Source organism: Lynx rufus, unplaced genomic scaffold (genome assembly GCF_022079265.1).
Source record: "Lynx rufus isolate CCGP_SWC_20201006 ecotype Redwood Valley unplaced genomic scaffold, mLynRuf1.p SCAF_17, whole genome shotgun sequence".
NCBI lineage: Eukaryota > Metazoa > Chordata > Mammalia > Carnivora > Felidae > Lynx > Lynx rufus.
This window is the reverse complement of record NW_025814831.1, coordinates 50,391,346-50,411,113: the sequence shown is the minus strand read 5'-3', so window position 1 is coordinate 50,411,113 and position 19,768 is coordinate 50,391,346. Positions and strand designations below refer to the sequence as shown.

General features: G+C 36.1%; 1 protein-coding gene across 2 annotated transcripts in view; it reads right to left on the bottom strand.

The window, feature by feature from the left end:
- The window catches only part of SOS2 (SOS Ras/Rho guanine nucleotide exchange factor 2), an 89,279-nt gene that overhangs the window by 64,279 nt on the left and 5,232 nt on the right, over window positions 1-19,768 (bottom strand). For both annotated transcript variants that reach the window (XM_047079703.1, XM_047079702.1), the window contains exon 2: window positions 1,266-1,391. In XM_047079703.1, the coding sequence (XP_046935659.1) occupies window positions 1,266-1,391 (126 nt within the window). The remainder of the gene's footprint in view (window positions 1-1,265; window positions 1,392-19,768) is intronic.

The window sequence follows — 19,768 nt, the reverse complement described above, 5'->3', positions numbered from 1 at the left end:
CATCTTATAAATCAACCACAATCTGTTTATTCATCTTCTTGTGATGGAAATTTGAGTTGTTTCCAATTTTTGGCTATTATGAATAAAACTGCTTGGATATTCATGTATAAGTCTCTTTGTGAACATGTATTTTCATTTCTCTAGATTCAACACTCAGGAGTAAAACTGTTGGGGCACAGACTAGACATACTGTATATTTAACTTTACAAGAAACTTTGTAAGAAAAAATAAACATTAAACTTTATAAGAAACTTTTCTAAGTGGTTATACTGTTTTATATTCCTACAGCAATGTGCTGAGAATTCCAGTTAGGCTACATCTCATTTGGTGTTATTAGTCTTTAATTTTATCCCTTGAAAGAGGTGTGAAATGGTATCTCATTGTGGTTTTAATTTCTATTTCCCTGTGATTTAAGAGCTTGAGCACCTTTTTCATGTGCTTATTGGCCATTAGCATATCTTCTTTTTATGAAGTGTCTGTTCAAGACTTTTACCCATCTGGGGAAGGAGGGGGTCTTTTTATTATTGATTTGTAGGAGTAAACATCTTCTAGATACAAGTCATTTGTAAGGAATATATATCGCAAACATTTTCTCCTGGTTGTGACTCACACCTTTTTCATTTTCTCGATAATTTTATTCTTTAATACTTAACTGTGTTTTGAGTCCTCTGTAAAAAAAAAAAAAAAAATTGCTTAACGCCAGGTTAAACAAATATTCTCCTGCATTCTCTTCTAAAACTTTATAGTTTCAGCTTTATGTTCAACTCTATGATCTGTCATGGGGTGCCTGGGTGGCTCAGTCGGTTAAGTGTCTGACTTCAGCTCACAATTCATGGGTTCGAGCCCCGCCACAGACTCTGTGCTGACAGCTCAGGGCCTGGAGCCTGCTTCAGATTCTGTGTCTCCCTCTCTCTCTCTGCCCCTCCCCCACTCATGTTCTGTCTCTGTCTCTCAAAAATAAATAAACATTGAAAAAAATTACAAAAAAAAGACTATGATCTGTCTTGAATTAATTTTTAAGTGAAATAGGTTTCAAGGGTTTTTTTCCCCATAAATTTATTCAGTAGTTTTAGCACTCTTTTTTGCTGAAAAACTTTCCTTCCCCACTGATTTGCCTTGATATCTTTGTTGAAAATGAACTTAGCACACACCTATCCCACATGATTTCAATGGTTTTAGTTTCCACAATAATTCAGAATGATATAGATTTAAAAATTCATTTGTACAATGGTTCAGTGACTTTGAACTATCAAAATAGTTTTTACCTCTACATCTTGAACAGTCCTTGGCTGAGCCATGCATAATTTATTAAGCAGCTGAAAAATCAGCTCTTCAATATAATAGAGAGACTCTTCATTAGCTGAGAGATTGGGATGTACTTGCTCCTGAACCTTTAAAAAAAAAAGTTCTTAGTTAAAGTACAGGCCAAATTATTAATGACAAACACCAGAGAATCTTCTTTATAATTAATATTTTACTAGACTAGTCATTCAAATACAGACATAAAACACAAAAAGTGGGAAGAAAAACTCACCTCTATTTGTTACTCTCTATAAACTTTTCTGAACGTATAGAGTAGGGTTCCTTAAGCTTTTTTATACTCTATGAAAATCTATTGAAAGCCACTGGCCCCTCTCTACTCCTTACTGCCAAAAAAAGCATATACAGATAAAATATTCTATATAATTTCAGAGGAATAGTAGTTACCCATACCCTTAAGGTAACTAATATATCTACTAGAAGTCTTTGAACACTAGGTCATGAATCCCAACAATGGAGATATCTCTGAAAAACCAGACTACTTTACAGAGCTGCTCTGTGAGGTAGGTGCTAGTCAGCTTTCTTCTAGCATGGCACAGACAAACCTCAAAGATATTCTGGTTTCAGTTCCAGACCACTACAATAAAATGAGTATCACAATAAAACAAGTCAAATAAATTTTCTGGTTTCCTAATGCATATGAACGTTATATTTACACTATACTGTAGTCCAGTAAGTGTGTAATAGCACTATGTGTAAGAAACAATATATATACCTTAATTTTAAAATATTGCTAAAAAATGCTAATTATCATCTAAGCTTCCAACAAGTCATCATCACTGATCACCATAATAAAGTATGAAATACTGCAAAAATTACCAAAATGTGACACAGAGACATGATGTAAGCAAATATTGTTAGAAAAATGGCACCAGTAGACTTGGTTCCACACAGGGTTGTCACAAACTTTTAATTTATAAAAAATACACTATTTGCAAAGCCCAATAAAGCCAAGCACAAAAGAAGGTGTGCCCGTATACATTCCTTATTGCTGCTATATAGCTGTGGTGAGCCTTTTTGGTTGTTAATTTTTAATTAGAACCTAGTAAACTATCCTAAAAAAGAATCCAATAGAACTGGATATGAAGAATAAGGTAAAAAATGGTGTTTAGCACATGGTAGGTGTCATGTAAATATTTGTTTAAAGAATAGTTGAGAGAAAGGGGTGCCTGGATGGCTCAGTTGATTAAGCATACAGCTTTGGCTCAGGTCATGATCTCATGGTTTGTAAGTTCGAGCCCCGTGTCGAGCTCTATGCTGACAGCTCAGAGTCTGAAGCCTGCTTTGGATTCTGTGTCTCCCTCTCTGTGCCTCCCTTGCTCATGCTCTTTCTCTCAAAAAATAAATAAATAAATAAATAAATAAATAAATAAAAAGAATAGTTGAGGGAAGTAAGTATTGCTCTTTTTATGCCATATTAGAAGGTACCGATGCCACTGACATAAAAATAGAAAACGTAAGTAGTCTAAGATCTACTTTTACAAAAACAAAAAAATTGAAAAAATAACTCACAGATTTTAATATGGAATATTTTTAATAATCCAGTTCAAAATAGCTTCTAATTTCCATTATGGTTTTCCCCTTTGACTTTTAGAATTTAGAAGTTTATTTCTTAATTTTTAAACTTACAGTATTTTTTTAAGTTCTCTTTTTTATTGATTTCTAGAATAATCACACTGTAGTCAGAAAACATACTTTCCAGGAGTTCAATTTTTTGAAATTTGTTGAGACTTGCTTTTATAGCTCATTATATGGGCCTAGATGGCTTCACTGACAAACTTATTAAACATTTAAGGAAGAAGATAGAAAAAGAACAAGAGACTTCCCAACTTACTTTGAGACTACCTTGATATAAAAATTTTAAAAAGATGAAAATTATAAGCCATGTTTACTCATCAGCCTAGAAATAAAAGCCTAAATAAAATATCAACTAAATTCCATAATATATATAAAAAATATACGTGACCAACCAAGTGAGTTTATCCCAGCAATGTAAAGTTGGTTTAAAGTTGTAAAATCAAGCAATTTACCATCCTACCAGATTAAAAAGGAAAATACGATAATATCAATAAATGTACAAAGAGCATCTAAAAAACTCAACATTCATTCATAATAAATTTTCTAGTGAAATTGGGGCGCCTGGGTGGCTCAGTCAGTTCAATGTCCAGCTCTTGATTTTGGCTCAGGTCATGGTTTTGCAGTTCATAGATCAAGTCTTTGATTGGGCTCTGCACTGATAGTGTGGAGCCTGCTTGGGATTTTCCCTCTCTCTCTCTCTCTTTCTGCCCCTACCCTGCTTGTGTTCTTTTCTCAAAATACATAAATAAACATTTTTTAAAAAGTCTCTAGTGAAGTTAATTTAGTAAACGGATAACTACAAAAAAACCCTACAATAAACATTATAGTCAACATGGTGAAATACCGAAAGCTTTCTGTTTGAGATCAAGAAAAAGGCAGGGACTGGGGCACCTGGGTGGCGCAGTCGGTTAAGCGTCCGACTTCAGCCAGGTCACGATCTCGCGGTCCGGGAGTTCGAGCCCCGCGTCAGGCTCTGGGCTGATGGCTCAGAGCCTGGAGCCTGCTTCCGATTCTGTGTCTCCCTCTCTCTCTGCCCCTCCCCCGTTCATGCTCTGTGTCTCTCTCTGTCCCAAAAATAAATAAACGTTGAAAAAAAAAATTTAAAAAAAAAAGAAAAAGGCAGGGACAATTGCTACGTCATTTCTATTCCACATTGTACTGGAGGTCCTGGATAGTGCAGACCATCAAGAAAAAGAAATAAAAGTGTAGGAAAATAGATTTACAGATGATTTGATTGCTCATTGTGATAGCTAATTTTATGTGTCAAATAGCCTGGGCCACAGGATGCCCAGACATGTGGTTAAACATTACTTCTGAGTGTGTCTATGAGGGTTTCTGGGTAAAATTAACATCTGAATTGGTAGAAGTCTGAGTAAAGCAGACTGCCCTCCCTAATGTGAGTGGACCTGCCTGAATAAAAGGGTGAGTAAGAAAATTCCTTCTCTCTGCCTGTCTTTGAGTGAGTATTTTGGTCTTCTGCTTTTGAATGAGGACATAAACTACAACTTGAACTAGAACTATAACACCAACTCTCATGGGTTCTCCAGCTTACTAACTGCTTATCTTGGATTCCTCTACATCTATTAGAGAGACAGAGACAGAGAGAGAGAGAGAGAGAGAGAGAGAGAGAGAGAGTGTGTGTGTGTGTGTGTGTGTGTGTGTGTGTGTGTGTTCCTGTTCCTTTGGAGACCCCAGACTAATACACCCATGAAGGAAAATCAAATATTGTATAAATACATTATTTTAATTTATAAAAAATAAAATTTTATTCTGTGTAGCAGCAACAAAGTTGGAAAATAAAAATTTTCAATAATATAATTTACAATGAATAAAAATATGTATCATGTACCTTGGAATTTATCTTAACAAAACAAGTACAGGATCCCTAAGGAAAAAACTATAGACTCTGAGAGGAATTAAAGATCCAAATACATGAAATGTAAAATCATATTCGTGAATTATCAGACTTAATATTGTAAATGTATCAATTCTCAAACTGATTTTATGGAGATAAAATCACAGTCAAAACCGAAAAGGTTGTTTGCTGAAACTGACAACATAATTTCAAAACTTATATGAAATGCAAAAGGCTAAGAAAACCAGCCACTTAATCAAAGAAGTGTAAGTACTTGCTCTAATCATTATTGTGATTTATTACAAAGCTACAGTAAGAATGTGATACTGTTATAATGACAAACAAATGAATGGAACAGAATACAGAAGCAAGTCCACATATATATATGGACCCTTGACTTACAACAAAGGTAGTTCTACAGAGTATGAGGATGGGGTCATGGGAAGGTGGAGAAGCCCAGAAACAGTAAACAACTAGATACCTATATGGAGAAGAACGAAACTTAACTCCAGTTCACACTTTACACAAAAAACAATTCTAGTTGGATTTTTTTAGATTACACATAAAAACCTAATAAACTTCTGATAATATAAAACAAGATATTATCTTCATGACCTCAGGATAGGAAAGGATTTCACAAAAATTACTATCCGTAAAGGAAAGGATTCATAAACATAACTATATTAAAATTTAAAACTTAACATTCATCAAAGTTAGCACTGGAGAAGAATAATGTAACACATAAAATAAAAGGGCTCATATCCAGAACAAAATAACTCCTAGAAATTCAGTAGACAGGCACCTGGATGGCTTAGCTGGGTAAGCATCCGACTCTCGGTTTTGGCTCAGGTCATGATCTCGGGGTTTTGGGAGTTTGAGCCCCAAGTAGGGCTCTGTGCTGACAGCAGGGAGCCTGCTTGGGATTCTCTCTCTCTCACCCTCTCTCTTTACCCCTCCCCTGCTCACGCTGTCTCTGTCTCTCTCAAAATAAATAAACTTAAAAAAAAGAAAAAAAGAAATTCAGTAAGAAAAAAAGTATAAAAATTCCAGTACAGGGGTGCCTGGCTGGCTCAGTTAGTAGAGCATGTGACTCCTGATCTCAGGGTCATGGTTCAAACCCCATGTTAGGTATGGAGTCTACTTAAAAAAAAAAAAAAAAAAAAAAAAAAAAGAAAAAACAGGTAAAAAAAATCAGCACTTCATAATAGAAGAAATTCAAATGACCAGTAAGAGCTTTGGCTCTTTAGTAGTCAGAGAAATGCAAATTAAACCACAATGAAAACTATTACCTACTCACATCAAACTGCAAAACTAAAATGTCTGATAATACCAGTAATCATGTAGAACAATGGGGAAAAAAAACAATGCGAACTTCAGACACTGCAAATGGAGTGCAAAATGCCTCAATCATTTTTATTTTTTTTGGCTCAATCACTTATGAAAACTTAGCCATTATCTACAAAAATGCAAAATATGCAATACCCCGTAATCAATAATACTGTAAAAACTTCGTATATTAACAGATGGTAACTAGACTTATTGTGGTGATCATTTCGTAAAGTATATATACCTGAAACTAATACAATACTGTACATCAATTATACTCAATTAAAAAAATTAAAAATTAAGGACACCTGGTTGGCTCATTCAGTACAGCATATGACTCTTGATCTTGGGGTCATGAGTTTGAGTCCGGCATTTGGTGTAGAATTTACTTAAAAATAAAATCTTATATATGTAGATAAATAAATAAATAAAGTGTTTAAAAGGATATGCATACCCTATGTTTAAAGCTATGTAGACCAACATAGCAGACACTAGGCACCTGTGGCTACTGAGTACCTAAAATGTAGCTCCACTGAATTGAAATGGGCTTTAAGTATAGAATATATGCCAGATATCAAAGATATAAAAAAAGAAAGTCGAATATCTCAATGTTTTTACTGTTTATATGCTAAAATGATTAGATTTATTGGGTTAAATAAAATATATTATTAAAATCAATTTCATCTGTTTCTTCTTACTTTTTTAATACAACTATGAGAAAACTGTTTTTTCATTATGTAAAACTATGTAAAACTATGTTTTTACATTATATTTCTATTGGACAGCACTGTTCTAGAGAAATTAGCACATGGGTTTACTAGAAGACATGTACAAGAAGGCTCATAAGCAGCATTACTAGTGATACCACCAAACTAGAAACTCAAATATCTAGGGGCGTCTGGGTGGCTCAGTCAGTTAAGCCTCTGACTTGGGCTCAGGTCATAATCTCACGGTTCGCGAGTTCGAGCCCCGCGTCGGGCTCTGTGCTGACAGCTCAGAGCTTGGAGCCTGCTTCTCATTCTGTGTCTCCCTCTCTCTGCCCCTTCCCTGTTCATGCTCGGTCTCTCTCAGTCTCAAAAATAAACATTAAAAAAAAAATTAAAAAAAAAAAGAAACTCAAATATCTATCTAAAGTGGAATAAATTATAGCATAGTATACAATTGAATATAGGAGGAAACATGAGTAACTACAGCTATGGATATATCTTCAAAATAATGTTGGCAGAAAGAAGTCAGATAAGGAGAATATATACCATGGAATTCCACCTCAAGATCAACAAAACTAAACTATAATGTTTAGGGACACGTTTAAAAGGTAAAAATATAAAAGAAAAGGGCAGTTATTACCATAAAAGTGGTTACCTTCTGGAGAGTTCTATTGAGAAAAGCGCTAAATAAGTGTTCCTTAAGTTGTATATTTATGTTTTATGCATTTTTTATTGTTTTACCACTTCACCATAAATAAGGTTTTAAAATGTTGGAGAATCATCTAGCAAACAGAAAATCAAGGGGTGAAATTACAAAAAAAAATAAGTCAAAAGGACCCTCCTAGTCACGAGCTAATAAATGAAATTAAAATGTCAAGGGTGCCTGGGTGGCTCAGTTGGTTAAACATCTGACTTAGGCTCAAGTCACAATCTCACAGTTTGTGAGTTCAAGCCCCACAATCAGGCTCGGTGCTGATACCTTGGAGCCTGGAGCCTGCTTCAGATTCTGTGTTTCCCCCTCTCTCTGCCCCTCCCCTCCTTATGCTCCGTCTCTTCTCTCTCTCAAAAATAAATAAACATTAAAAAAAAAATGTCAGAACCCTGGAGACAAAGAGAATATCCTACAAGCTGAGGGTGAAGGAAAGAAGCAGGTCCTATACAAAGTAGGTATTAGACTAGTTCCAGACTTCAACTGTAATACTAGAAGCTAGAAGGCAATGATTTTCATCCTAGAATAATATCCTAATAAACTATCAATCAAATGTCATAGTGAAATGAAGACATGCTTAAACATAACAAGGTCAAAAATTCTGTCTCCCATGCACACATTCTCATTAAGCTTTTATAGTTTGTAACAGTAAAAGAAGAGTATGAATCAAGGAAGAGAAAAAATGGCATACAGGAAATGAAGGAACTAATACAGAACAAAGGCCAAAGGAGTAACCAGCATGAAGTGAAGGAAAAATGTGAGAGTTGTACAACAGGCATAAGGTCAACAGTCCAGACTGCAGATCAGAATACTCTGGGAGAAACTATCTCAAGAAGATGAAATCACAGAGCACCTGGCTGACTCAGTCGAAGAACATGTGACTCTTGATCTCAGGGTTGTAAGTTCAAACCCCATGGTGGGTGTAGAGATTACTAAAATAAATAAAAACTTTTAAAAAAAGATGAAATTGATAAGAGTATCTGATGGATCTAAAAATCTTAAGAGGCTATTTAGACAACTGGTAGAGACTTTAATCTTGAATTAGTAAGTACATAAACAACTACACAAATATGAAAACAAGACAATTATTAACTCCAGTAAAAGGTTAGGTAGAAAAGGAAAAGCAGTTTAACTATAAACAAAATTTACAGTCATAATAATGTAAACTGTAAATACTGATCCAAACAAAACTAAGATATAACCATGGTGTGGGGTGAAACAGGAAATATGTTATGTATGGTAAGGTAGATGTGTATGGGGGAAGGAGGGAAATGTATATGTGTATTAAAGAATATTAAATCTTTATCTTCCATGGTAGGAAGTTAACAGATAATGGCCAAAACAGAAAAATCAAGAAATAGTAATTTTTTTCCTGAGAGATACAGAATACTGAAACAAATCACTTTGAAAGTTAAAAGTAATTATCTCTGGAAAGCAGAAAATTTTGTGAATGCAGAAGAGATACTGCTATTTTTCTTACAAGTTATTTTTCTTATAAGTTAGTTATCTTTTTATTTGCAGGAATAATTTTGATAAAATATAAACTAACTTATAAAGAAATATAATCTGAACTGGGGAAGTAGGAAAAAAGAAGGATACATAAAACTAGAAATGATAAACACTACTTTTTCAAGAACTTTGGATAAGAAGAGTTTAAAGTAAGGCAGTTAGATATTTATACAGGACCAACATCCAAAATGACAGGCTTTATAATATTTTTATAAATTCAAAATAGATTTCAGGGAAATATTTTCTCTTACATCATGTACTTCTTTAACATAACAAGAAGAAACTTAATTACATCTTACCATATGTTTCTATTAGATCAATAGAATTAAAATTTTCCTTTTTTAATAAAAAATAAGGATTGGGGTGCCTGGGTGGCTCAGTTGGTTAAGCATCTGACTCTTGATTTTGGCTCAGGTCATGATCTCATGATTCATGAGTTCCAGCCCTGTGTCAGGCTCTGAGCTGACAGAGCCTGCTTGGCATTCTCTCCCTCCCTCTCTGCCCCTCCTCTATGCCCATTCTCTCCCTCTCTCTCTCTCTCTCTCAAAATAAATACATAAACATTAAAAAAAATAAGAATTTACACTGGAAGTTTAGCAATGGCATTCATAAGACTGTTTCTTATAACATCCTTCCATAAAAGCCAAGTGCCCTACTCAGTAAAAGTGACTGTGCATGAGAATTAAAATAATGTCCAACTGGGATAGATTTTTTTTCCTGTGATTATGATTTTGGTAAATAACCTGCAAAGCAACTTTAACATTTAGCATCAAAATTTCTTACACCAAACTTCTTAAAGTAAGTGCAAATATGAAAAGTCATAAAAATATATGTTAAAATCCCACACATAAATACTAATAGGACATCAAGATGACAATAAACGATAACCCTACTTTGCACTTCCACAGTGTTTACTATGTCAGCACCGTAAGAGACAGTAAAAATAAAATTACCACATCAGAACAAACTCACCTATCATATTTTCCTGAAAGACTAGTCAGAAAAAGAGCAATTAAAATAATTTTCAGTCCTTAACAGTAGATCAACAAGTCAGACCTGCATTTTAGTTACACCATTTTTTCAAATTGCCAGAAAGTATTTCCCTATACATACACTGTAAAAAGAATAGTCATGATTCTATATATAGATTCATGCACAAAAACATTAAACTTTAAATTTTTTCCTACTGAGATAAACACTATACAAACTTCAGAAATGTCATTTCCTAATTTGTACCTTTCAGTTCTGCATATTCACAATCAAATAAAAAACTCTTGCTAGTGCATTTATTTAATCAATTAACATTTGAGTTTTTGTACAATGTAGAGATAAATCCCTTTGGCCACACAGTATGACATTTATTGATGCCAAATTCTTCACTTCCATTGCCAAGATTTTTGCAAGGATGCAAATATCTCAAACATCAATATTAAGAATACTGGAAGTTTAAGGGGCACCTGGGTGGCTCAGTCAGTTAAGCATCTGCCTTTGGCTCAGGTCATGATCTCATGTTTTGTGAGTTCCAGCTCTGCATCGGGCTCTATGCTGATAGCTCAGAGCCTGAAGCCTGTTGGGATTCCGTGTCTCTCCATCACTCTCTGCCCCTCCCCCACTTGCTCATGTGCTCTCTGTCTCTCTCTCAAAGTAAATAAACATAAAAAAGAATACTGGAAGTTTTTGTTGTTGTTATAAAAGAGTTAAAATTCAATTTAGGGGCACCTGGGTGGTTCAGTTGGTTAAGCATCCGACTTCGGCTCAGGTCGTGATCTCTCAGTTCGTGGGTTCAAGCCCCGCGACCGCTCTTTGCTGACAGCTCAGAGCCTGGAGCCTACTTTGGATTCTGTGTCTCCCTCTCTCTCTGCCCTTCCCCTGCTCACGCTCTGTCTCTCTCTCTCTCAAAAATAAACATTAAAAAAATTCAATTTAAAAAGGAAAAGCAAATTTCATTCTAAAAATATACGCAAAAAACTGTAAAATATTGCTGACAGAAATTTTAAAAGACCTATGTAAATGAAAAGATAAACTTTATCAGCTGGAAGACTCAATATCATTAAGATGTCAATTCTTCTCAAATGATCTATCAATTCAACACAATCCCAATAAAAATTCCAGGTTTTTGCATAGTAATTGATACCCTGATTTTAAAATTCTTATGGAACTACAAAGGCCCAAGAATAACCAAAACAACTCTGAAAGAGAACAAAGTTGGAGGGCTAAAATTACCTCATTTCAAGAATTTTTATAAAGCTACAACAATCAAAACAGTGTAGTATTGTTGTAAAGACAGGCAAAAAGGTCAATGGAACAGAATAAAGAATCCAGAAAGAAAGCCATAAAGATACAGATGAATAATTTTCTTTAAAAGATCTTATTTTTGGGGCGCCTGGGTGGCGCAGTCGGTTAAGCGTCCGACTTCAGCCAGGTCACGATCTCGCGGTCCGTGAGTTCGAGCCCCGCGTCAGGCTCTGGGCTGATGATGGCTCAGAGCCTGGAGCCTGTTTCCGATTCTGTGTCTCCCTCTCTCTCTGCCCCTCCCCTGTTCATGCTCTGTCTCTCTCTGTCCCAAAAATAAAATAAAACGTTGAAAAAAAAAAATTTAAAAAAAAAATAAAAAAAAAAAAAAAAAAAAAAAATAAAAGATCTTATTTTTAAGTAATCTCTATATCCAATATGGGGCTCAAATTCACAACCCTGAGATTAAGAGTCACATACTCTACTGACCTAGCCAGCCAGGTGCTGAGTGATGAGTGATTTTTAATACAGGCATAAAGGAAAGGACAAAACTTAATAACATGAAAGATGTTCAACATCATTAATCACTAGGGAAATACAAATAAAAACCACAAGGAGATACCAAGACAGACCTATTACAGTGGCTAAAATTAAACACCAAATATTGGCAGGAGGAACTGGAACTCTCATACTTTGCTGGTGGGAATGTAAAACTGTAAGACAGTTTGAATGGAAAAGTTTGATAGTTACTTAAAAAGTTAAACATATATCTACTGTCTGATCCAGCCACCCTTTGGTAATTACTCAAGAAAAAAGGAAATATATGTTCATATAAAGACTTGTACACAAATATTCATACCAGTTTTATTTGTAATAGCCAAGACTGGAAAACCAAATGTACACATATAGGTAACGAGATAAACAGTGGTATACACACAATGGAATGCCACTGAGCAATAAAAAAGGAGTGAACTATTAACATATGAAGCAAAATGGATGAATCTCAAGACAATTATGCTGAGTAAAAGAAGCCAGACAAAAAGAGTATATATCGTATGATTCCATTACTATAAAACTCTAGAAAATGCAATCTATAGTGATGGAAAGCAGAACAGTAACTGCTTGGGTACAAGAAGTGGGGAGGGTTGGGAGGGAGAATTATGAGAGTCAAGAGGAAATTATGGGGCTGAGGATATATTCAATATTTTTTTGTGATGGCTTCACTGATATATACATACACAAAAACTTATCAAACTGTACACTTTAAATATATGCAGTTTATTATATGTCAATTATACTCCCAATAGTTTTAGAAAATAAAAATATAATATTTTAAGGTAGCATTTTCTTTAACTAGGGTATATAATGAAGAATTGAAACCGCAGCTGTACACTATCAAATCTTTAAGGTCAGAACCATTTCTTATGTTTTTGGTTTCCTCTTATTTCCCCACCCTTTTATTCTAATATACAGGTAATCTAGTGCCATGCTTTGCCTAAGGAAAGCACTCAGTATATACCTGTTAAATAAATAAATTCACTGTAGCAAAGAGATTTCTTAGCCTCACTGAAATCTGGCCATCTGGCACTGGCGAAAATTGAGAACTCCATAAAATTAGTTTTTATTTCACTGGATATGCACTGGAGACTCAATTATCCCATATAACATTACAAATGAGATTTCCAATCTATGTTCCTCCGTTCTCACTATCAATATTCACTTCTCAGACTCAGTGCTCTTAGGTGCTTTCTTTTCTTTTTTTTTTTTTTTTTAGAGAGAGAGAGAGAGAGCAAGAGAGAGAGGGAGCGCGTGCACACCCATGAGCAGGGGAGAGGGAGAGAGAAAGAGAGAGAGAATCTCAGGCAGGCTCCACACTCAGCACAGAGCCCGACATGAGGTTTGATCCCATGACCCTGGATCACGACTTGAGCTGAAATCTTGAGGGGTTTTCAATGTAAGTTTTTTTTTTAAATGGAGATAAGTACAGGACAAGAATTTTATTCTATTCAGCTTAATATTATGTGAGGGCTTACCATAAAATAATCAAAGCACGTAGAGAAAACTATTGGTGGAAGCTAACATTTTTGTCATTAAAATTTTCCTTAAATGGAATGCAATGGCATATGATCTGTCATGTGAATATTAAGTACATTCCCATACAGGCAGGCCATTAGCCTATAAAGCCAAGAAAGTGTAGGCTAGATCAATGGTTCTGCGATGTTTCAGGGACAAAGCATTTCGAAGTTACACTGCTCTTAGCAGAATATGAAATATTAAGTCATTTATATTTCATCATAGAGAGTAGGTGTAATATTAGTAAAAATGACTACAAAACTGAAAACTATAGGCACATGTTTGTAAGAAAAAACAAAAAGTGCCAAACTTTTTCCTGCAAAATCTCTGTATCTCTTGTTCATTTGTGTTACTATCTTTCACTACTCACTAGCAAGTAAACTGTAGCAGACACACCATAGACTTAAGAAAAACTTACGAGAGAAAAATAAAATTGAAAAAAATTAATATTGGCTTTTTTCCCCCTCTGAACTAGGAAAAGATCACTATTCTCAATATGCTTTTATTCAAAGGATATTTACTCCTAGTGCCAAATACGCACTTCCTTCAGCATACTACCAAAACTTTTAGTATGTACTCTTTCTTAAAGAAGATCTGCCTGACAAGGTACCTGCACTCAAAGAGTAAACAGGCTCTCCTTTCCCACCTCTTCTCAGCTGCCCTCCCACTTTGCTGAAGAGGCAGATCTCTAACTTACTCTGAATGTCACTATGGTGTGTTGCCCCGGGGTGCAATAAAAAACTAATAACTAAATTCTAGGACACTAAACAAAGAGACAATTACAAATACTTTTCATTAAAGTACCCTGCTTCTTGGGGTGCCTGGGTGGCTCAGTCAGTTAAGCGTCCGGCTTTGGTTCAGGTCATGATCTCACGGTTTGTGAGTTTGAGCCCCGCATCGGGCTCTGTGCTGACAGTTCGGAGTCTGCAGCCTGCTTTGGATTCTGTGTCTCCCTCTCTTTCTGCCCCTCCCCTGCTCATTCTCTCCTTCTCTCCTTCTCTCTCTCTCTCTCTCTCTCTCTCTCTCAAAAATAAATAAATAATTTAAAAAGTACCTTGCTTCTTCCATTTGCTAGCCTACTATCAAAAAACACAGCCTAAGGAGAAAAACTCATGAAAACAAAGAAAAGAAAGCATCTTTAAGAAATATTAAAAGGCAGTTATTACCTTATCTCGTTCAGGAGAAAAAAATTCAAAGCAAGTTTTCACACTTTATCTACTTTCCTATCTTACAATTAGAATTCAGAAGTGAGATGGCTGGCATGTGACATGTATTAACACATTCATTTGAACGCATTCATTTGAACTGAAAAATTAAGTCAGACTTTGTCTCAAAGAAGATAAATATGATGAGGCTGGTTGGCTTGACAATTAAAACTAACCTTAGCAATTTGGTTATATGGTGGATATTTTGCATTAAACAAATGAGCGTGGTACTCAGAATTCTAAGGTGGCCCCTAGGATTCCCACCCCGTGATATACGTGCTCTGTGTACTCCTCTTGAGTGTGGGCAGGACCTGTGAATGTGATGAGGATATCACTCCTATGATCAAGTTACCATATAAGGCAAAAGTGAATATGATCCCTAATCAGTGGACTTTGAGTTAATCAAAAGATTATCACTAAATCAGGTGAATCCTTTAAAAGAAGGTCTACAGTATGAGATAAGAAACAGCACCAGATACATTCCTGTTGGCCTTAAAGAAACAAACTGACATGTTATAGAGAAGGTCGTGTGGCAAGGAATGGCAGCAGCCTCCAGGAGCTGAGGGCCTCAGACATGTAGCTGCAAGGAAATGAATTCTGCCAATAACTACATGAGCTTGGAAGAGGATTACCAAGCTTCAGATGAGACTGCATGCCCAGCCAAAACCTTGACTGAGACCCTAAGCAGAAAACCCAGGTAAGAGCTGTGCCTAGACTTTTGACCTACGGAAATTGAGACAATAAATTTGTGTTGTATTAAGCCACGAAGCTTGTAATAATTTGTTACACAGCAGAACATGAATACAATGAACTAGATCTACAGCTCCAAGAATTCAATGAAAGTATGTTTAAAGATGAGGCATCTGGGTGGCTCAGTTGTTAGTTAAGCATCCAACTCGTGATTTCAACTCAGGTCATGATCTCACGGTCATGGGATTAAGCCCCTTGTCGGGCTCCATGCTGACGGCTCAGAGACTGCTTGGAGTCTCTCTCTTCCTCTCTCTCTACCCCTCCCCTGCTCATGCACTCTCTCTCTTCCACAAATAAACATAAAAAAAAAGAAAATGTTTAAAGAATATGATAAGGTAAAATATATTTTATTAGTAAATACTGTCATAGCTAAAGTGTACTAAAGTTAATACTGTTTTCATTTTCCCAATTTTTCTTAGATATACTGGACTAAACAAAGTACTTGGAAGCAAAAAAGTGAAAAAGTAACAGTTATAATTATTAGTCATTTGACACGTTCTAGAAAAGCTAGAAAATAAAAAAGTGAATAGCTCTAAATACCAGGCAACAAATCATTCTGCAAGTCAGGTGGTTTCCAACTTTTTACTTTAACAAAAGGAGTTTAAAGTAAATGAGTTGCTGGGTGACATGTCATTAAGACTCTTTGATAGATCACAATATAATTTTTGGCATATAATTTTGAAAGAAGTTTAAAAATGAGTTTGATTGTTTTAAATTCTTCTATTTATGTTAACAAGGGGTCTCAGGGCTTACATCTATAGAAATGTGAAATAGGAATAGAACTAACACTGAACTATGATTCACCTCTGCAAGACCCTATCTTATTCTAGCAGTTAAGTCATCCACAAAACATGAACTAATTTAAAAACAATGCAAACAACTACATAGGTGTCACTGAATAATGCACATTCAATAAAACTTTATAAGTACTAATTGTTCAAAATCCATGACATACATGTTCTTTTGATCAACCATGTCCTGCTAGTAATTCACCCTAAAAGAAAGATCTTAACACTTTATAGTCACTGAAGAGTTTTAAAAATTCAATATGTAGACACTTTTGTTGAGGAAAATGTAACTATAAAGAAGAGATAAAAGACTCTCAAGCATAAAAATAATATATTAGACTATAATTATGTGGAGGAAGTGGAAGGAAAAATTCAGAGTGAAAAAAGAATGATATAAAATTTCCAGCTGTTAAAAACAGCACTTTGTCCCATTTGCAATGACATGGATAAAGCTAGAAAGTATAATGATAAGTGAACTAAGTCAGGGAAAGACAAATACCGTGTGATTTCACCCATATATGGAATTTAAGAAACAAATGAGCAAAGAGAAAAAAGAAAGAGAGATGAACAAACAGACTCTTAACTATAAAGAACAAAATGATGGTTACCAGAGGGGAGAGAAATGGGGGGATGGGTCAAATCGTTGATGGGGATTAAGGAGTGCACTTGTCATGATGAGCACCAGTTACTGTATGGAAATGATGAATCACTATATTGTACACTTGAAACTAATATAACACTGTATGTTAACTAACTGGAATTAAAATAAAAACTTTTTTTTAATATATATATATTTTTTAATGTTTATTTGTTCTTGAGAGACAGAGAGACAGAGCACGAGTGGGGGAGGGGCACAGAGAGAGACTGGGAGATACAGAATCTGAAGCAGGCTCCAGGCTCTGAGCACTCAGCACAGAGCCCGATGTGGGGCTCGAACTCACAAACTGTGAGATCATGACCTGAGCTGAAGTCGGACGCTCAACCAACCGAGACACCCAGGCGCCCCAAAATAAAAACATTTTTTAAAAAGAACTTTGTCATGTATATTATAAAAAGATGAATGGTGGATATCAACTTGTTACGGTATTTAGATTTCACTGGATTTATTTAAAAGACTGATAGAACTGTTTTATTTTAAAATTTTTTTTTTTCAACGTTTATTTATTTTTGGGACAGAGAGAGACAGAGCATGAATGGGGGAGGGGCAGAGAGAGAGGGAGACACAGAACCGGAAACAGGCTCCAGGCCCTGAGCCATCAGCCCAGAGCCCGACGCGGGGCTCGAACTCACGGACCGCGAGATCGTGACCTGGCTGAAGTCGGACGCTTAACCGACTGCGCCACCCAGGCGCCCCAGAACTGTTTTATTTTAAAACATCAGTATTTAGGGGTGCCTGGGTGGCACAGTTAGTTGAGTGTCCAATTCTTGACTTCAGCTCAGGTCATGATCTCAGAGTCATGGGATCGAGCCCTGTCAACACAGGGCCCCGTGCTGAGTGTGGAGCCTGTTTATGATTCTCTCTATCTCCCTCTGCCCTTTCCCCTACTCATGCTCTCTCTCTCTAAAACAAAAACAAAAAAAGTCAGTATTTAGAACACATATACATTTTTTTAATGTTTATTTATTTTTGAGAGAGAGACACAGGGTGTGAGTGGGAGAGGGTCAGAGAGAGAGGGAGACACAGAATCTGAAGTGGGCTCCAGGTTCTGAGCTGTCAGCACAGAGCCTGACGTGGGGCTCAAACTCACAAATGGGGAGATCAGACCCGAGCCGAAGTCAGACGCCCAACTGACTGAGCCACCCAGGCGCCCCCTAGAACATATATAAAATTATATCTTCTGCAACTATTAGAATGTGAAAAATTTTAAATGTCAACATAAAAACATGCAATTAAAAAATTTCTTTTGGGGCAAACCATAAGAGACTCTTAAATACAGAGAACAAACTGAGGGTTGATGGGGGTGGGGGAAGAGGGGAAAATGGGTGATGGGCACTGAGGAGGGCACTTGTTGGGATGAGCACTGGGTGTTGTATGTAAGTGAGGAATCATGGGAATCTTCCCCTAAAACCAAGAGCACACGCATACACTGCATGTTAGCCACCCTGACAATAAATTATACATATAAAAAAATGTCTTTTGGGGATACATAGCAATAAAAGTAAAAAAAAAAAAAGCAAAGCAAAACAAAACAAAAAACAAACCCTCTAATTTAGGAGAATCAGGGCTCCATGCTGATTAGATTTGAGCCTAGTGTGACACAGAAGGGAAGGATGATGACCAGGTTTCTGGCTTGAAAACTGAGTATATCATTTATACTGGAGGTTTTGGAAGATGATAATAAACTTGGATTGGGTTATGTTGTGAACATCTACATAGGAATGTCTAGGAAGCAGGGGATGTAGCAGTTTTAAATAGGCTTCAGGAGAAGTCCTCTTTAAGATGATGTTTGACTTAAAGGAGATACGAGGACCAATCATGTTTTCAATCTGCAGGAAGGTTGTTCTAGGCAGACAAAACAGCAAATACAAAAGCCCAGAGATTAGAATACATCGTCTACAGATTAGAATGTCTCTATCTGTGGGTACAAGATAGCCACTATGGGCAGGAGCAGAGCAAAAAAGGGACAGTAGTAAATGAAGTCAGAGGCGTAAAGGTAAAGGGCAGCATAGAGTGCAATAACCTATTGAGAGGACTTAGACTTTTATTCTGAGAAGCAATGAGAGTTTTGAACAAAGGAATGACATGATCTTACTTACCTCTACTATGTTAAGAAAAGACTGAATGGGGCAAGGGCAGAAGAGAGGAGGCCAGTTATAGAGTATTTTAATACTCCAGGAGATTGATGATGACTTGGTCTCAGGTGGTAGAAGTGGAAGAGTAAGAAATGGTGACTGAACGAATATAGCTACTGTTTTCGAAGTAAAGCTAAATGGATTTTCTGACAGATTAGAGAGACAAGATTTAGGAATAACTCCAGATTTTTATTTGGAGCAACTAAAAGGATGGAGTAGCCATTTACTGATATAAGAAATACTACAAAAGGAGCAGGTTTTGCAGGGGAAGAGAAGGAGCTCAGTATTGGTTGAGATGCCTATCACAAATACATGTGGAAGTATCAAGCAAGAAGTTGCTTAGGCTCAGGAGAGAGGTCTGAGTCAGAAATAAAAATATGGAAATCATCAGATACGGATGACATGCGAAGCCATGAGGCTGGATGGGATCCACAAGAAGTGACTGTAAATAGAAACAAAAGTCCCAAAACTAAGCTCTGGGGAAGTCAGGATGAAGTAGTTAGGGAAGATGAGGAGGAATCAACAAAGGGAGAAGACCTAGAAGGAATAGCCAGAGGGAGAAAACCTACAGAGGTTGGCATCCTGGAAGCCAAACAAGGAAAAGGAGTTCAAGAAAGAGAAGTTCAACCGCCAAATGCTGCTAATGGGTTACTTAAGAAAGCAAAGTGCTATGTAAGTAAGAGGTAATGTTTGAGTTTACAAAGGGACTTAAGAAAACAGGGAGACTGAAAACTTTCCTTGGAAGAGACAATACTAGTGCTCATATCTACATCTTGATGTTATTTTCATTGTATTGCTTCATCTCCACACATTAAAATGTGAAGTGCACAACACTTCATACATTACAAAGGCTTTCTACTATCATATGTTCTTACATAAAAGAAGAAAAGTTTCAGGTTGTTAATTTTTAACGTGACTACACG